The 20,000-nt window shown below is 47.0% G+C and overlaps 2 protein-coding genes across 2 annotated transcripts in view; both read left to right on the top strand.

The window, feature by feature from the left end:
- The window catches only part of fkbp8 (FKBP prolyl isomerase 8), an 18,148-nt gene extending 12,868 nt beyond the window's left edge, over positions 1-5,280 (top strand). Inside the window, exons 9-10 of the mRNA XM_061239357.1 lie at positions 1,778-1,912; positions 2,917-5,280. Of these exons, the coding sequence (XP_061095341.1) occupies positions 1,778-1,912; positions 2,917-3,003 (222 nt within the window). The 3' untranslated portion in view covers positions 3,004-5,280. The remainder of the gene's footprint in view (positions 1-1,777; positions 1,913-2,916) is intronic.
- A 1,400-nt stretch (positions 5,281-6,680) lies between these two features.
- ell (elongation factor RNA polymerase II) overlaps positions 6,681-20,000 on the top strand; it is a 57,854-nt gene continuing 44,534 nt past the window's right edge. The window contains 1 exon segment of the mRNA XM_061239675.1: positions 6,681-6,870. Coding sequence (XP_061095659.1) covers positions 6,736-6,870 — 135 coding nt within the window. The 5' untranslated portion in view covers positions 6,681-6,735.

Raw genomic sequence — 20,000 nt, 5'->3', positions numbered from 1 at the left:
TTAGGGTCTCCTGTTCTAGAGAGTGGACTAGAATGTAGGGTATACTCTGCTGGTGAGTGCACTAGAGTATAGGGTGGACTGTGCAGGAGTGTGCACTAGCTGTACTGGAGTGAGCACTAGAGTTTAGATTCTGCTGTACTGAGATTCTGTTCTTCTGTACACGAGTTTAAGGCTGAACAGTAGTGGTGGGGGGTGGGGGTGGGGGGGGCCCTGAAGGTTTTCTGGGATGCCATCACAGCTGATGCCATCAAAAATGCATACAGGGCTGGCAACGTGAGTCGCTGTCACATCTGATGTGGTGGAATCGGTGAATAGACGTATTGTTCACACACACGCTGTTCCACTTCCTCAGTGAGGGGAAACCACTTCTTCTGTCACCCTGTATCAGTTCCTGTGAACCGCAGGGAGATCTTGGAGTGAGGTGTCAGCCCCGTTGAAGAATCTAATGAGATGAAAGTGCTCTACGCGAGCCAGTTCAGTGACGTTTTTTTTCCGCTGAACGTTCGAGTTGAGCCCGACTCCATTTTACATCAGCGAGTCGCCGTCTGACTCGTCGTCAAGGGAATGTACGGCGGAAATCCGAGTTGTGAGCGTATGGGGAGTTGAGGTCACTTGTGACTCTGAAATGCCCATAACTTTTAAAGTGATGTCGGAATGAAGAAATGTAAAGAATTTGAGTTCTTTATATTGATTGTTACTTACATTATGGTCGTGTTATTTTTCATGTGGGCTGCTCTCACTTTGTGGTTATAAGCCTCAGTTTATACCTGGGCACAACTCTACCACTAGTAATAAGGATATCGCCTTTCGGACTGATGTATATAGTGTCCAGCTACCTTTAAGTACTTTTAAGGGTTATATTTTCTTCTGGCCCTGCTCTATATCAAATGCCGTCGATATGCTTTTGCAGTATTACTAAGACGTGCCCCTTCTGTATAATTGTAAAGCTGCTTTCACGTGATCAGCGTCAAACTCTGTGTTCAAAACTCCAAGTAAGGCGTTGACTAAACTTGAGAAGAATCGAGTGCCGCCAGTTGTTGAAACTTGTCGTCATCTATCCAGGAAGCCGTTAGTTTGTTAAACTGTAACAAGCCGCAACAATACATGATAGTAGCAGGTTGTCGGTGGTTATAAATGGCTGAATTGCGTACCCGCTTTATGAAAACAATAATATTGAGTTTATCCCAAAACGTCAAGAAACTAACCGGGCTAACTCAGTTAGCCATGTAGCCTACGTGAAGCGACTCTGTCTGTGTTGCTAGGTGTAGTGTAGGCCTGCTTCATACAAAGCCGTGATGTGATTGGATACGCTAGGAAAGGTCAGCTTCAAACAAGGTCAAAGTTTAAACAATTTTAAACCTGATGCCGCTCAACTTGGCTTTATTTTCAGCTGTGTGCTATACCAGGCTTAGCGTAGCCGCCAAGTCGGGCTTCAATGCTCCCTCCATAGGAATTTAATGGCTTTGACGCCGATCATGTGAAAGCAACTTTAGAGTAGAGTTCTTTGCTAGAAAACGTGACTTGTTTGGTGATAATGACGAAGTTAGCATCTCTTGAGTTTCAAGATCTCTTGAACTTTGGCCCAAAAACTGTAGCCTAGTGGCTAAGTTACATGACCGGTACCTGGAAGGTTGGTGGTTCAAGCCCCGGTGTAGCCACAATAAGATCCATGCAGCTGTTGGGCCCTTAACCCCAACATTGCTCCAGGGGGATTGTCCCCCTGTTTAGTCTAATCAACTGTAAGCCGCTTTGTAAACCTCCCGTGTCCTCTCTCTAGACCATCCACGCAGAGCTGTCCAAGCTGGTGAAGAAGCACTCGGAGCAGAAGGGGAAGGAGCAGGCCCTGTACAAGAAGATGCTGGGGAACCCGTCCCCAGGGCCTGTGCAGAAACACAAGGCCAAGTCCTCTTGGGTGAGTCTGATGGTGAAAGTACACACGCTCTATAGCCCTGTTCCTCCAGGCCTGAGAACTGCTGCTTTTCCAGTCAGGTGTGAAGACGGTTGTTTTCGAGGACCAGGTTTGATCATCCCAGCTCTACAGCAGGGCTGCCCAACCCTGTTCCTGGAAATCTACAGTCCCTGTATGCTTTCATTTCTCCCCCTAAGGGCACACCTGATTCTAGTAATTTACAGCTCAATGAGATCTCTCTACCTGTTGAGTGAGGTGTGCTTTGTTACGGTCGGTGTGAAAACCTACAGGACAGTAGGTCTCCAGAAACAGGGTTGGGCAGCTCTGCTTGATGGCATCAGAGATGCTAAAGTTGTGTAAGGGACTCGGACGGGAGCGCACAGCGAAGAGGCAGTGTACGACATACAGTATCTGTTTGCCTGAGTTGAATCTTCCCTCATGGATCCTTCTCCTCAGCGACTCGTCACACAGTGGCTTACTTGCGCAAGAAAAGGAAATGGCCTCACATTGAGCAATTTGTTGACGCAGAGACGGGTTCTGAAGGACATCGCTGTGTGTGTGTGTGTGTGTGTGCGTGTATGCATGCATGCATGCGTCTGTCTGTCTGTCTGTGTGTGTGTGTGTGTGTGTGTGTGTGTGCGTGCGTGCATGCATGCATGTGTGTGTGTCTGTGTGTGTGTTTGTGTGTGTGTATGCATGTGTGTGTGTGTGTATGCGTGCATGTACTCCAGTTGCTCACTATTTAAATGCGACTTGCCGACCCGTCAGGGCGCTAGATGACCTTTAGAGGCCTGCATGACCTTGCAGGTGCGGCCTGACATTGGCTCACCACATCGGCGTATTGGCAAGTTTACAGACGTGACTTGTGCACCAGCCCACGAGGCGCTGGAGTGGAGAGTCTCTTCTGCCTGGTAAACAACACGGGCTCTTCTCTCTTCTGCGCCTCTCTCTCTCTCTCTCTCTCTCTCTCTCTCTCTCCTCTCTCTCTCTCTCCCCCTCTCTTCCAGGGCCTCACCTGGAAATGGCTGTTCGGAGCCACTGCAGTTGCCATCGGGGGAGTGGCCTTGTCTGTGGTCATCGCTGCCAGAAACTAAACGGGACCAGGACGCTGGTGGACCTACCCACTCCTCCAGAACGAGGCACACAGAAAGCAGTCCCCTATTGCTGGCTTTGGCTGTGCCCTCAGGTGGTCGTAGGACTCCTACCGCTAAAGGGTTCTGACGGTGGCCCGTCCCGGTTTGTGCAGCAAGTTTCAAATGCCGTTGTCTATCACATCTTTGAAAGACAGCGATGGAAGAATTGTCTAGCTCGTGTTCAAATGTGAAAAGTGACGTCTGTGTATATTATATATGACTGGAGACTAAACATGTATGCCTGCCAGTGCTATTTGACTCTCTTCTCTCCTTACTAATGATTGAACATATGAATTAAGCATTTAGTTGCTAATGTTCAGCCGGGTAATGTTTCAGCCACATGTAAAATGTATGTACGTGTCTAGTGATGTTCGGGTGGTTTTCCTGCTGAGACCACAAAGTGTGTGTGAATTCTCTCTTTTCAGCCTAGCCTTCTTGTAAACATGTACCATTACAAGCACTAAGCCTAGAGCTGTTTTTCTGTAGAATGAGGAAGGCCTTATTTGGCCACGAGGAAGTGGGGAGAGTGATTGACAGCAGAACATGCTTGCTGAGCAGAGCTTAACTCTTCATTATTGGGGATTTTTTTTTTCTTTTCTTTTTTTTCTTTTTTCATGTGTTGTTGCTTTTGCCGATACCGGGGAAAGGACTTCGCAGCTGGAGTGAACGTCTGTGAAGTGATTCTCCAGGGAGTCTTCCTCCGCTCCCCTTTCATGTCTCTGAGACCAAGTTTTTTTTTTTTGTTGTTTTTTTACAGAGATCGTTTTTTGGTAATTATTACATTGATTTAGCTTTGTCTTTGAGAATGTGTTTGTCTTAAGCCGAAGTATTACTTTCAAGGACCGGACTCTCTACGTGTTGTCGTATGTGCTTACCAGCAGCGTTCGTTTGTTGGTGTCACGGACGGAAAAAGCATGTGCGCTCGCTCAGGATCCGGCCCTGCGTGCAGGCGTTCCAGACGTTCAGGCGTGTGCAACAGGGGCGTTGTGAAACCGCCGCGTCTTTCGGCGCGATTAAATGCGTTTTGTTGCCTCACAGTTCTGTCTGGTTCTGCCGGCGCTGGGCGGACCGGCGTGTCGGTGATGCTACTGGGCTGCTGGCGGCCAGAGGGGGGGGTTAGGTTGAGGTTGAACAAAGTTAGGTTGAGGTTCAACAGCCTCTTGGGCGACGGTGTGCAGAGCGTGACGGCCTACGGAGCCGGTCGCGAGGTGCGTTCCGTGTGTTAGTTCAACTGCAGGCCCCAGGAGCCAAAGGTCCATCTAAATCACTGGGATTTGCAAAGCAGTTTAAATTATCGCCTGGCTCCGCTCCGGGCAACCGGTTCAATGGGATCAGCGAGGGGAGGGAGAAGAATCGGCAATTTTGACAAAAGGTCTGGACAAAACCCAGATCTGAGGTTTTTCAATAGAGACGCTGTCTTAAGACTCCCTAGAATGCGGTCTCCTGTATCCATTTTTTCATTAAACTGCGAAAGGGGGGGGGGGGTAAAAAAAAAAAAAAAACATAGGTTGTGTGTGTCATTTAAAATCCTTTTAAATTAAGGCTTCATACTGTGAAAAATGAGACCCTTTCTAACTCGTACTGCCATTGTCTGCTACTAACCTCAGACCTGGGCTCATTGGGAGTTAATGCAGTCCACCAGCCGTGGCTGCGCTAAGCAACAGAAACACTATTATACTGTTAACATGGGGATAAGGAAAGGAATTAGGGGTGGAGTACTGGGTATTACATGTTATTCATTAACTCAGACAGCTGGAGCTGTTGTCATAAGCCCAGTTGATCCCTCTCTGACAGGCAGGGTTGCTGTTTTTCAGGTGTCTTCGGAGTCGAGACCACGTTCCCATGAAGCATGTTTCTGTCGTAGAATACGACCGTACTGGAAGAAGGGCTTCAGCCTGAAAGTATTGAGCCAATGTGCTGTATTATTATTATTAAATGTAGTGAATACAATTAAGTGCCATGTCTGGTACTAGTTGGTGGAGGGAGGGGTGGGTGAACTGGAATAAGAATCCTTGTTAATATATTTTAAAAAATGTACTACAAGCTGTTAGTCTGACAAGAGACTTGTCGAATGCCGAGGTTAAATAAAGTGGCAAAAACTGCCGGCTTAGTGAGAGCGTGGTGCTTTCACAGATCACATTTCTCGTGAAATTCCTCCCGACTGCTGAGATGTATTGGTTTCAAGATGTATTTTTATTTTTCTCTACAGTCTACAGTGTTATTAAAGCCATGTTTATATGCCCGTTTCCTTGTCTTTTCTCGTTTTGCCTTTCGTCTGAGCGAAAATATTTTCACTTCCAAGAAAACCTTCTCCTCACACAGGGTCCTTTAACGCGCTGCTCCTGGTGCTAACACGGGGCTGTGTGTTTTACTCCTCTACAATTCTGTGCCATTTCTTTTTGAAATCACATTGAAATGCAGACCATCTTAGTGCTACGTTTTACATTTTATTTTTCTGGTGTTGTGTACCCAGTCTCAAAGTCTCACAATCGGAAGTTCCGGTACATTAAGTGGAAGTTTAGAATGAGGTACTAAAAAAAAAATGTTTTGTTTTTGTTTTTTTTCTTCAAAATGTTATTACATCCTACATATATGAGTCATCTTTGGCCATCAGTTCCAGATTTGTCACTTGGTTTCAATGCTTCCAGTGTAAAAGAGTTTTTGTGTGGTTATGGCTCTCTGTTCAGTTTTGCTCTGACCAGCAGTGGATTTCTCAGTCCGTAGTGAGAGGGAAACTGGGGAGAGCAGCTGTGAGCTGTGATATTTCCCTTAGTTAGTGGCTGAAACTCGAGAGGAGTTGGTCACTACTTTCTTCCAGCTACCGTCTACTGAAAAACCCCACCGTGTCCTCATTTTTCATTGTGCAGTTCCGGCAGACTGTGTTCCCTTACGTCAACACAGTCATTTATTTTTTTTATATTTCCTCAAATAAGAGACCCAGCCAATGACCATTGAGAGAGTTCTGCTTTTGAATGTTTAATCCTAAAACTGGTAGTTATCTATTATATAATTATATTACAGTGCCAGGATATGTTGAGGAGATGCACATAAACCGTCCTGACAAATGATTTAAGTATGTCTGCCTTTTTAGCAGTAGCTGTAAAAATGCAGGAGTAATGCTGGTTCATTGTAGATAAGTGGATTTAACCACAAACAGACTGCGCAGATTACGTGTGCATATCCTTTTTAATGGGACCTTCCTGGATGATGGATTGTGTCACGCTTTGACGTCTACTGACGCAATTCGCCTGGCCTCATGTTTTCCCCCTTCCTACGCACCTTCCCAAAAGACCCAGGGTGAAAGGGACTCGTGGGGAGTCTCCTCGCATTTCATTTCAGGTTATTAATAAGTAATGACACCGGAATTGTCCGGGAGACAGCGTATCTATGAGCGAGAAGGTGCATGACGTTTATCTAAACCAGTGCGAGAAGGCTCGCGAGCATGCCAAAGCACTCGATGGCCAGCCCACAAACGTATGAACACACCCACATTCTGATACATATTCATAACCCAGGCGGAGAGCTCGAAGTGCCTAATGAATAATTAATCTAAGCCTCGGTTTTTTTTGTTACTAAATCACGCCCACCTTCTTATGCACGCTGCTCGTGTTTCATGAATATTCATTTGTGGCCAAAGGGAGTTTTGTTGCGTTTACTGAGGGGGCGCGTGAGCGTGGTGGAAATGGTAGCAAGATGGCGGCGCTGAAGGAGGAGCAGTGCTACGGACTGTCCTGTGGAAGAGTGAGCAATGGCAGCAACGTCTCGGTCTTTCACGTTAAACTTACTGACAGCGCCTTGAGAGCCTTCGAGGCCTATCAGACCAACAAGGTAAGGGACAAATTCAATTCGGCCGACCCTATAAACTTTGCCACAAGACTTGGAAGAGATCTTGCCATTGCTGCGGTAACGTTAGGTGCCTAGCTAGCTAGTTAGCTTAGGTGAGCTAGCCAGCTGGGCTTTTTGAGTCATATCCATGGCTAGCTAGCTAACGGGTTCTGCTGTGTCTGCTTTTTGTTGCGCTCGTCAGTTAGGTTTCGCTGGGAGTCTTGTGGAAAGGTTAAGTTACTCGGTTAGCTAATGATAGCATTTACCAGTTTGCTTGTCTAGCTACAAGCTACCTTGTACAGCTCGCCTTTAATTGCCGTAGTCAGCTAGTAGTAGTCACTGCTAGCTACATGCTCATAAATCCGTCAGTTCAGTTGCATGAAGAAATGACTCAAACTAAATCACAAAGCAGCTAGCTTCTACTAGATGCCCTTTGTATATTTAATGTTTAGGTGGTTGGCTATAAAGCTATAATGTTTCCCCAGACAGACTTAATACGGCTGTAGTTTGCTCGGTTAACGTTCTTACATTGGATAAATGACCAATACTCGGTAAATCAAGAGCTCTTGAGTCCACACGACAGACCACTTGGCTAACTTGTTTGCTAGCTACAAAATTGACCAACTACCAAGAGTATCATTATTTTTCGACCCAACTAGGTACCTCATACTACGCATGTGAATTTCTAGCTAGTTAGCTAGCTACCAACTGACTAGAAATGGCTCTATACCGAGCTAACGAACACTAGTTGACCTTCTGGCTGCTATGCTAACTAATCTCCTGATGTTAGTTGGCTAACCTGCCAGCTCAAACCACGAAATTAGCTAAAGTTAGCTGAAGAGTTTATGGTGAGGTTCTGGTTAGCAGATTTCGAACTAGCAGTCTTAATTGCCAGTAACGCAACTAGTTAAGTTAGCCAACTGACGTTTGTGTCTAGCTACCACTATCGTGGTTTAACAATGGTATATCATTAAGTCGCTAATTTATGTAGCTAGCCTAGTTTTGGCAATAAAAACGCTAACCAGCTGACGTGACAATGATATCGAGCAAATTAACGATACACACTTGGCTAAATATAGTGTATAACTTTATAGCTAGCTAGTAACTTCGGCTAACAGCCGAATTGTATTGAGTTGTTATCTAGCTAAATGGACATCAGTCCTGTTTCGTGAATAAACGTCTTAGCTAACGTTAGCTGGCCAACTAATTGGCTGTACATAGTACCAGGTCAGTCCTTAAAGCCCAGACTGGCTAACAACCTTGCTAGCTGCTTTGCCCACCCATATGAAGCTGAAAGAAGCAACAAGTTGGAAAGCCATACAAACCATACAAAGCTTTAGCCGATGCCTTAGCTATAGCAAGGTGATTTGATAGTTGCTGCAAGAAAATGCTAAAGGTCCATCGTTGTTTAGCTTAACATAGCCAAACGTATAGCGAAGTACGTTGCGTGGAGTAGATTCGACTAAACCTTACCTTTTATGCATTTTAAGCTCATGGATTTGTAATATAAAGGTTTGATTTCGTTGGGACACGCACAGTTCCTGTCGTGGGTCGTTTCAAAATTTTCCAAAAAAAAGCTCAATAGTATTGCAAGTTGTATCATACTAAATATGCTGCGCGTGACAGAACTTTTCTAATCATTAAGTTGGTTTCTTTAGCTAGCCTCAAATCGTGTCTACCCAATGTATTCGTTTTCTAAACATTAATGTCGATAACTCCGGGTTGTAATTTATATGCTATGGGTTGTTGGAATCATACATAGAACGTAGGGGGTAATAGTCTGTGTCACTGTCTTGTAAATGGCCGCGTCATGGCACAGATATTTAACAGGGTGAATTTGTTAGTGGTGACTTGGTACATTGATATAGGATACATTGCTGGTCTTTGGGGGATGAAAAAAACCCCAGAACGCACCGTGGTATGCGAAGCAGTGCAGGAATTGGCTGCTGTGTTGAAGCGTCAAGTCAGAAATGTATCACAAACTTGCTGAATTTGTGCAAAGCGCGAGGAAAATTCAGAACGGTGTGAGAGTGCATGACCTCCTTTTCTCCCCGCTCTGCGCTTGTAACAAACTTAGTTCATCACTATTATTTCTGGCAAGAAAGTATTTAAAGGGCCACTCCCTTTAAATACAACAGATATAAATGGTCGCATCCCATATTAAGTTTAAAACCAGTATTGGCAGCTCCGAACGGAAGCACGTTATAATCTGCTGCAGCTCTTGTGCAGCTTATCAGCACGATCATTTTTTGATGCAGTGACTTAGCACGAGCTGGTGTGAACACCAGTGAACTGATAGCGAAGCTAACGGAAAGGCCACGGCCTTGCTGCGCAGTGTAGCTACCAGGAAGTCTCACAGGCTACCCTGGGGATTGTAGTTTACCCTTGTAAGGGACTACGCTTGACCAAGAGAATTCATGACTCATCGCATAAAGACTTTGCAGCGTCGCACTGATTTGCAGGCATCTATCATTGACAAGACACAATGTGCTGTGTCCCAGGAACCGTTGCCCCACAAACCGAGCTACAAGGGTCAGGCCACCAACTTCCTTTTAATATGACATTCAATGCTGGAGAGGGGTCTCAACATACATTTCAACATTAATTACACTTAAATACCAAGCATCAATTTATTTGGTTATGGCATTGATTTTAAGAAAGTTGGTTTGGTTGAAGAGAACTGTCCGTCACATCTGCACATTTACCTGAGGGCGCAGGAATGCTGTGTTTCGACTGCAGCGTTTGTATACTGCAAGTATTTACTGGTCACTCAAGATGGCAGGAAGCAGAAACTTAATTGTGGTCGTCTGTGTCAGTGCTCAGTTTGAATGGTGCATCTCTTTTTAGATTGCAGGGAATTGTAGTTGATTAAGATTGAGTAGATATGCGTTTGTGGCTAGTTCTGTTTGCCAATCCCTCCCGTTTTTCGATGGACTCACGCCAAGCTGGTTGCTGTTGACAGCAGCCGGGACTGGGAGAGAGGGTTTGCTGGGTTCTTCATTGCTATATCCGGGGTGCCGCACATGCCATTACACGAACTGGGATAGACCGAGCGTGCTCAGTAGAAAGAAATGTGTTTCTCAAGTTTAAACACCGTGCGCGAGCAAAACGGGCTAGTGTTGGCCAGGTTTTTGTGTTTTGAGTGGTGTCCTTTTTCATGAGGCTTCGTTTCCAGTGATTTCCATGGTAAGTGTAATGCAAAAGTTTTAGCGATGGCTATTGCTGTCATCGGATTGCTGTATTTCTAGTACTCGTATGCTTCTAGAACTTGTTTGGTTCTAGAACTAGTTTTACCAGAGAAGATATGTGGAATTTTACAGGGCATACCTAAAGTTGAGCTAAATTTCATGCATTATTGACCAAAGGCAAAATCCCCAACATTTCCACAAGGCCCTGACTAACACAACCCCATTACACAGCTCTCGTTCCCATGGCCTGCCTCTAAGCAAATAAGTGGCATTTACTGTATGGGGGCCAACGTTTCTCATTTATCTAATGTTTAACAGCCAACTAACTTATTTTCTTAAGGACAAAATTTAAACGACACAAATAAAACTATTCAAATTGAAACCGGAAACCAAGCTCAAAATGTGATCCAGTTGCACAGTGCAGAAATCACCGGATATATATATAAATAAAAAGATTTAAAAAAAAAAAAAAAAAAAATTCCCATATGTATCTGCAGCAATGCATTTTTATGGTTTCTTCTGCCTGGTATGGAATTTAGTTTTGTTTCTGTAAGTTACTGCACCAGTGTGGATGGACACACATTGCAAGCTGTTTTAAGCCTGGTGTTAATTTCCCGCAACAGTCTCTAGATGGACTTGCGTTTATGAAATCCATGTTTCACTTTTTTCAAACATGCTTTGTTCCTGTTCTTAGAAATATAGTTAGAACTACACTAAATTGTGTTGTAAAAGTAAAAAAAAAAAAAAAAAAATCACCAAATGGTTTAATTGATAGTGTCAAAGGCCCTTTTCCCAAATCTGTAAACAATGTCAAGTATCGCAGCTAGGAACATTTTTAACCCTTGAGTGCAACTGTAACCTCGCTAGGGAAGGGTAGGTTCAAAGGAGTATTCTGTCGTGTTCTGTCAGCCCCATCATTAACCCTGTGAAGTGTGTGGTCGCAAATGTGATAAGAACGTTCTTAACGGAACAGTTCTAGAGCACTGACTTAATTCCGTAAAATACGTTCCAAAAAACCCGCTCTTCAAAGGGTTAAGTCTTCTGTTCGTGCAGAGGCTGACGGCTTGCCCCCAGAACACAGGCTTACAAATACAGTTCTGTGCGTTGTCAAGTGGCACAGGCACACAAAAGACAGGCAGATAGTACTGTCATGTTCCCGAGAATCATTTGTGCTGACAAAGGGAGAACACGGAGCGGAACAAGCAGGGAGTGATCTGAACTCTCTCTCTCTAAACGTGGCTGTGACACGACGGCAGCGGGGTGGGGCGACACGGCCGCGTACGGGGCGCAGGAGCATGACCGAGTGACAGGTGGCGGGTGGGCTTTTGCGCGCGGGATTCGCGGGCGGTGGACGTCAGCAGGACGGGAGAATAACGCGGTGACGGCCTCCCTCGGGCGAAGCGTGAAACGTGCCGTGGGGCGGCGTGGAGCGATCAGACCGCCGTCATCAGGGGCGACACAACACTGTTGTCAAAGATCAGTCATCTCTCTCTCTCTCTCTCTCTCTCTCTCTCTCTCTCTCTCTCTCTCTCTCTCTCACACCCTCTCTCTCTCTCTCTCTCTCTCTCTCACACCCTCTCCCCCCCTCTCCCCCTCTCTCTCTCACCCTGCCCTCCAGCTTGGCACTGATGTTGGGGGATTCACACTTTGGGTGATCTGCTCGCTGACTGTGTGTATGCGTGTGAGCGTGTGAGCGCGCGTGTGTGTGTGCACAGGTATGTGTTTTAGCCTGCTGTGTTGGTATACACAGTCACACGTTTGAACAGACTGCCTGTGGACTGAACGGAGGGGAAACCCAGCACAGGGATGTCTGTGGGAGATGAGTTTCAGCCCTGCTGTCTTTGGCAGTTTCTGTGGCAGAATGACTCTGTATGCTGGGCTATAGTGGTCATCATAGCACAGGGGACACCCAATGTATTTTCATGACTACTCTGGACAACAGCGCTGGATGCTTCTAGTGGCTCTGAAACTCCCCATAACCCCAGATACGCTCCCGGTTGCCGTGGTGTTGTTCTCCAGCCATTGTGACTCTGACAGGCGTGACCTCACAGAGACGAGGCTGGCCTGGTGGGGGTCAAAGGTCAGCTTCACGCACTGCAGTAAGGCTGGTCGGGCATAGGGCACAGCTTTGCGTGTGACATCACGGGGACGTTATCAAAATGAAATCACAGACTAAGAGAGAAAAGCAGCTTGCCGTGGGAGAGGAAATTAAAATGGTCGTGGGTTGAGACATGAGCTGGAGATGTGCAGGTGGTGTGTTCAGCTGTATCCCCGATGGGCAGACATTAGCTGGAGATGTGCAGGTGGTATGTTCAGCAGGTGGTGTGTTCAGCTGTAACCCTGTGGGCAGGCTGAGGGGAAGCAGAGGCAGGTGTTAGTCCTACCTGCTGTGTGTGCCCAGAGAGAAGAGCCTGCAGGTTGGTGGTGTAGCCACAATATGATCTGCACAGCTGTTTGGCCCTTGAGCAAGGCCTTTAACCCCACATTGCTCCTGTCCCCTGCTTAGTCTAATCAACTGTATGTTGCTTTGGATAAATGTGTCAGCTAAATAAGTTATGAAAGTATTATTATTGTTAGTTTATTGTCAGAGGAGCTGTTTCCCCCATCCTCCTCCCTGTCGTGATCGTGCTAAAGAGAAGCGTTTGCAGTGCCTCTTATTCAAAGCTCAAAGCGGCTCATTTGTTTTGGCTTCCAGCGCGGCATCAGGAAGCGGTTTTGTCCCAGTTTGAGCGCTGGTGTGTTTGTGGAGCTCTACCCTGCGCAAATGTACATACATGCACACAAGTACAAACGCGCGTATACAAACCCACACTGACGTGCGCACACGCACTCGCACGGACACCCTCACGTCCTGCCACTGCATTAAGGAGCAGTTTTGGTGAGTGGTAGTCCCGCAACGCACACTGTGAGGCATTTTACATTTTAATACTTTGTTTTCTTTTCCCTCTGCCTTCCGAGAACTTTTTCCCCACTCCCCTCTCTTCTCAGTCAAAAGGTAAACGTGTGGCAACTTTACCCTGCCACAGTGGATGGCTATTTATAAACCCGAAACGGGAGTTTTAAAGGAGACGCGTCTAACTTTTGGGTAGGCCAGCCTCTGCTAAGCAGGGCTGGTTCTGGTGCGGTAATTTGCGCTGGAGCCGGAACTCAGAGCGCAGTGAATTAAAGTACCGTACTCGCCAAACGCGTCGGGGAGGAATTGTTTAATTCATAGCTTCCAGGCCTCTGGCAGGGTGCGCTCAGAGTTAATGGAGCATTATCTTGTTTGACCACGACAGCGCCTCGGAAGTGCTGTGTGCAGTTGACCAGTGCAGTTTGATAAAACACGTTTACGGTTGGATCCATCGCCCATCCGCCCGCTTGCAGATTGATTTCTGAACCTTTACAGGCCCTAGCCCCCCTCCCCGCTGTAACTGTGGAGTAAATTTGCACCTGAAACGATGCACCCAATTGCTGACTTGGTGCCGTGACGGCCTTTGAGGTACCGAATAAACTGGAGCTGTGTGAGGATTTACGATAAGGGCGAGAAAGATGTGTAATTTTCCCTTGTAGAGATTTGTCGATCGTCTCAATTGAGCCCCTAGGCTCTTTAATACTCTGCATCTATCTGTTCCCAAGCTGTTGCCAGTACTGATTGTTGCATCAGCGTTAGAATGTTCAGTTAAGGACATTCTGATCACATGTTTGTGATGTCACACCTTGACCCCTTGAAGAGTAGGTTATTTGGAATGTTTTAAAAATTCTACACCAGTGTTCTGGAACTCCAAATGACCAGTAGTGATCTTTGTATCAGCGTTAGAACGTTCGGTTAGGGTACTAGGAACGTTCCGATCGCATTGTGATGTCACAGCTGAAGAGGTTAATGTCGTCTCCTGTGAAGGTTGAGCTTTGGAGAGTGTAGTGGCTCACGGTCACTGGGGACAGTGTGCCCATATCCACACAGGTCTCTACCTGCCTCTGACGGTGGAGCACTGAGGAGCCGGCCTCTCTCCCTGGACTGTAAATCAATCAGACAGCCAGACGGTCCCTTTGATTTTGAAATGTCACCGCGTGCTGGTGGAGTAGCCAACCTGCCCGGGTCTGCACGCAAGCAGCTGTGTTCGCGAAGGCACTGTTGGCTCACATTTAGCATTTAGCCGATCGCCAGCGATCAGATCGCTGTTCACATCATCACGCAAAACCTTGGCAAAGTGCAGAGTTCGCGGGGTTGTGCACGTGCAGTTATCAGCGAAGAACAAGCACTGCATGGATGCGGGCATATTGCGTTCACTTAATATCTGATTGTTTGTTGTAAACAGAAAAGCGGGGATGTGGATCTTTTTGTTTAGATGCACTCTTTTCTCAGTTTTTACTGATTTGGAGAAGACTCTGCGACGGCATTTTCAGCTTTAGGAACGACCCGTTACATCAGGGGTGGGCAACCCTGGTCCTGGAGAGCCGCAGGGCGTGCTGGCTTTCGTTGTTGCTTGGCATTAATTGATCAATGAAAGCCGTTGATTGCACGGTTAACTCGCCTCACCTGGTTTCTTGGGTCTGAGTCGCTTGCTTATTTTAAGGTGGAGACGAAAGCCAGCACACCCTGCGGCTCTCCAGGACCAGGGTTGCCGACCCCCGTGTTACATAATCAATTCTTCTTTTAGGAATACGGTTTAGAAAAAACGGCTCCCTGAATCTAATGCGTGTAATAGCGGAGTAACCCCCCCCCCTCGTGTGCATTGTTCAAATAAGGTAAACGTTCAGGTGTCGCCCGGCCCTCCGACTGTAACCTACCCTCCACCTGACCGGTGTGGATTTCCCCGGCTCGCACATTCAGTTCAGACCGGAGGGACGGGGTGACCCGGGCGCCTGTCACTCCTCTGGATCCTCTCCGTCTAACCAGACGGGACCTCCGGGCTTTTGGGAGGTTTCTTTTGGGGGGGGGGGGGAATTTGGACAGGCTCAGCCTGGCCCCTGTCTCGTGGCCTGTATCGATTTCCCCTCCGCATCTGTACTTTCAGCTCCGGCTGGTAAAAGCCCTAAACGCCTCTGTGCTTGCGTAACCGCGGCGACCCTCCCGTTCTGCCACTCATAAATATTTAATGTTGCCTCACGGAATATGAGCGCTGCATTTCCATCGTGAATAATGACCACCTGTTGCCATTTGTGTTCATTATTCGCTTGGACTGGGTGAATTAAGATCTGTGTGTAGGTGTTTGTGTCTGTGTAATTAAAGTGTAATAATTATAGCTGTGTTTCACGTGTGTATATATACATTATTATTCGCATGTGTATATACACATTTGCTAAGTATACATGGTGCTGCATTTCTAGGCCAATTTCTGTTCGTTGCTGAAGTTGCTGCATGAAGCAGTTGTATAAATCAGTTCTTTGCTGGTCTGCTTGATATTTCTTCCTGAAGGAATGGCTTAAACACAAAAGCCATTCTTCAGCTGACTTGTGGGAAGTAGGTGGAATTTTGGATTGTTTCGCGGTGTAGTTTTTCAAAGCGATCCCGATCGGCGCGGCCAGACGTTTGTATCGTTTTACGGTCCGCTCCGCGTTAACTCCTAAACGTTCCGGCGAAAGTCCGGGTGTTTTTGCGGCGTTGGCAGTGTGAGTGTGTGAGTGTGTGAGTGTGTGAGTGTGTGAGTGTGTGAGTGTGTGAGTGTGTGAGTGTGTGAGTGTGTGAGTGTGGTCCGCGGCGTTCCTCGCGGCTGCGATCGCGCAGATGTTCTGGCACGGAACGTCCCGGTTATTCCCGGGACTTTTCGCGAGTCGTTTCCGACGGCGTTCCCGATGCCGGTACGGACGGCCGCGTTCTGGGAGTCCGGCTGCCAGATGCGCGCAGGGCGATGAGGAGGAGCGGCAGTTGTGCGTTGAAGAGGACATGCCGCTCGCCTTCTCCTGGTGACGGCAAGCTGTTTGTCACGTTGGAGGAAAGGGCGTTCGAGCCGGAGACGCGTCTGTGTGCAGTCCGCTGCCAAATCCCTTCCATCACGCCTCACATGTAAAAACATTCCTGCTAAATGACTGCTTTCTCATTGCAAATGATGTTATTTATAACATGATGCCATTTTCTATATTTTCTGTGTTTGTCATGTTTTGTGTTTTGTTTACATGCTTAAAGCCAGTGATTCTTCAGTCCCTCGCACTGTATCTCCAGATGGATTTATGGTTGATTAAAATAAATGAATAAATGCAAACAGTTTTTTTTACATTTCTCATTTCGTTAGGGTGCTAGTTAGTCAGTTGCTAGAGGCACTTCCAAATCCACTCCTTTTTTTTTTTTGCGTATGTGTCAAAACCAGCTAATTGGGGCTCATTGCAATGCAAGCCTGTTTCATGTTTGAGTAAAATGTTGTTGGCAAAAATCAGCCGTTTCTGAGAACACACAACCCAGCAGCGAAAGACCTGTTCTGTGCATTTGGATGAACTGGTTTTGGTGCGGGAACACCCACGCACACACACACACACACACACACACACACACACACACACACACACACACACACACTACACACACACTCTCACACACGCACTACACACTCACACACACTACACACACACACACACACTTTTGCCCGGCTGGAACGCTGCTTTTTGGGGCTGTTCTGGTGGCACACTGACCCCGTCCCTGACACGCAATTCATCACGGTCAAATTCCCAGAAATATGTAAAAATCCGAATGTGTGGAGTCTCACAGATACGGAAGGGGCCAGATTAGGATTCATGGATTCATACGGCGTTGTGGGCCCGGCTCCTCGGTGTTGACCTTGGATGGTGTGCGGGAGGAATCTGTGGAATTTCTCACTGCGGCGGGGAGAAGTCGAGTTATTAATGACTTCAGCTCTTTGAATGTTTCCTTTTTATGGCTCGCAGACTTTTTTTTATTTTTTATTTGTTTTCCCAGAATGCCCGGAGGCGTTCTCCGCAGCGCTTTCACGCCCGCCACACCTTCATGCTCCTTCCTCTTCCTCCTCCGATCGGATCGGAACGTTGCGGTGTTCCAAACGGTTCGTTTCAGGAAGCCTATTGTTTGGCCCTCGTCTCCGCCTGTTTTTTTTCTTTCTTATTTCTCTGCCTCATTTGGGCTTCCTGGACCTTCATTGGCCCAGCTCTGGTTCTCATATTCACAAACGCCAATAACCGACTCCAATGGCAACAAAACGAAAGCCTAGAATCGGGACTAGATACTGAAAACTTTCTTATGCGCTAAGGAAGAGATTGAATACACCAGACTAACAGAGAAACTGCCAACTGGGGGGGGGGGGGGTGACAACTGTACAAATTTCATTCCTACACTAATCAACCAATATGGATGTGCATACCTGCATATTAAAGGTGACGGCTGCATTTTAACCTCATATGGTTCCATTATCAATCCAGTGTGATGGACTACGGAGCCAAAACAACAGAAATTGTGCCACTGTCCAAGTACTTAGACCTCACTCTATGTATGGGATTACAGTTCAGAAAGGGTCCCGGAAAAGAAAAGTGCGTGACTACAATGAACTTTCTGTAACAAATGGCAGCTTCAGGGCTTTTCAGACGGGCCCTTATTGGGACCTACAGCTGCTTGGCTCATGTTCCGCGTGTCTCTGTAAAATGTGTTTTAATGTGACCCGACATCTTCTGCTCCCGTCATCTGTTTGTAGAGAATAAGGAATGAATGCTCTGAACGGCATGCGTGTATTCGTGTCATGTACAACGTTGTCCTTTAACAGTGGCAGTGTGAGAGACTGCTTCATCGCCCGACTTTGTTACTCGACAGGTTTCGTTTATTTAGACTGGTACCAGGCGGAATTCGTGGCGTCTGATTCAACTTTGCTCGTTCTGTTTTTTCCGCCGCAGCGAAACGGTAATTACATTGATCTGCGTGTTGCTCCGAGCAGGGCGCACTCCGTGTTTATGCTAAGCTGAGTCATTTAAGCACCGTAACATTATAGCCTGGTACACTGAATATCATCTGTTTGTTTATATTGGTGGTGTAAGAAAACACTTGAGAGAAACAGATGCATGGACTGTGGAACATAGAAAAGGTTATGTCTGGGGAGCTGGATGAGTGGAGTCCTATGAGTCAGGAGTTTGTGTGCGTGCTCGCTGTGTTTGTAGTCTGGAGTGTGTGCGTGCTCGCTGTGTTTGTAGTCTGGAGTGTGTGCGTGCTCGCTGTGTTTGTAGTCTGGAGTGTGTGCATGCTCGATCTGTTTGTGGCCAGGAGTGTGTGTTTGTGCTTGCTGTGTGTGTGTAGTCAGGAGTGTGTGTTTGTGCTTGCTGTGTGTGTGTAGTCAGGAGTGTGTGTGTGTGTGTGTGTGTGTATAATTACTGTGTGCGCGTAGTCAGGAGCGTGTGAGTGCTTGCTGTGTGTGTAGTCAGGAGTGTGTGTGTGTGTGTGTAATTACTGTGTGCGCGTAGTCAGGAGTGTGTGCTTGCTGGGTGCGCGTAGTCAGGAGCGTGTGTGTGTGTGTGTGTGTGTGTGGTCAGGAGTGTGTGTGTGTGTGTGTGTGTGTGTGTGTGGTCAGGAGTGTGTGTGGTCAGGAGTGTGTGTGGTCAGGAGTGTGTGTGTGTGTGGTCAGGAGTGTGTGCTCTGCAGCAGGCTTCTTGATGTGTCGTCCCAGCCACTCAGCCTGTACGACCTGCAGCACTCGAGCATGAAATGCGCTTTTAACTATGCTTGAGTTTTCATCCCCAACTTGCAGATGAGTCTGTACGCTGGACGTCTCCTAAAATGTGACCGTCCCATTTTGTGTCCCTGGGGTGGGGAAAATGGGCAACTTCCTTCCTCAAGCGTGTCAATGTCATCCAAGCGTTTGAGGAATGCAAAAGTTCAGTGGTGGCGTATTTTAAATGCATTCACAATATTTAGTCACAGTGACGCATTTGTTTTCCTCCCAGGTATATGGTAATTTATGGAATACAGCCAAACTCTAAATGTTTTCATGGGTTTATCATGCAGGAGGTAGCTTCGCGGCTAAGGTACATGAATATTGGTGGTTCAAGCCCTGGTGTAGCCATGATAAGATCCACACAGTTGTTGGGCCTTTGAACAAGGTCCGTAACCCCACATTAATCCGAGGGGGGATTGTCCCCTTCTTAAGTCTAATCAACTGTAATAACTTTGTGTTATTTAGCTTGCGCTTTTATAAATATTCATTATTTTGTGAAGTTCACAGAAGTCCAGCCTAGTCTCGCCGTTGTTTTGTTTTTGTGTGCTAGCGAGCACCAGGCACGTTTCGCCAATGTCATCTTAAGTAAACATTTAATGAACATGCAGGTTCCTTCTGGCGTGTGAGCGGAGTGCCCCTGTTTGCTTTCCACTCTGCATGTGAACGCTCGACTTGTTCAGTCACATCGACACGTTCGCTATATTTGGAACATATTTCATCAACGCTCTGCTCAGGTAGCATCTGCAGAACTAGCCTGACATGTCTGCATCATCATAAAGAGCCAGTAATTCCGGAGGTAGTTTGGTTTAGTTCCAGCGTTACGAATGACCAGTTTTCTTTTGTCTTACTGGCCATGTCTTCTTTCGCATTTCCTGTTTTTCTATATCGGTCAACCCTCGACTGCCGTTTCGGTTTGGGGCCGGCCCCTGCCGGCGTGTACCTCGTGGAAAGAACCGGGATGTTTTTTTTTGGGGTGTTTTAGCAGTTGTAGCCGCACGCTCCACTGGGTAGTCGCAGAAGCTCTTTAGATCTCCTCTCGGTCGTGTTACTCCGACCGGGATATTTAAGAAGTGCTGAGTGCACCACTTCCAAAGAACAAATACTGTGTTTGGTGCTCACCCTGAGAGCTAAATGCGACCGCAGAATGTCACCACGGTGTTCCTTTGACGGTACTGGGGGGGGGGGGGGAGGGAGGGGGGGGGTTAAGCCAGGCAGTTCTGTACTCCCGTGTACCAGGCTGGTGTGCGTTCCGGAATGTTCTCGTGTGTCACGACCGTAGCGGGTCACCTCAGGGTGAGGGGGC

This window comes from Conger conger, chromosome 4, assembly GCF_963514075.1.
Source record: "Conger conger chromosome 4, fConCon1.1, whole genome shotgun sequence".
NCBI classification, from domain to species: Eukaryota; Metazoa; Chordata; class Actinopteri; order Anguilliformes; family Congridae; genus Conger; species Conger conger.
The sequence above is the reverse complement of the archived record's forward strand: the minus strand, read 5'-3'. Positions and strand labels throughout refer to the sequence as shown.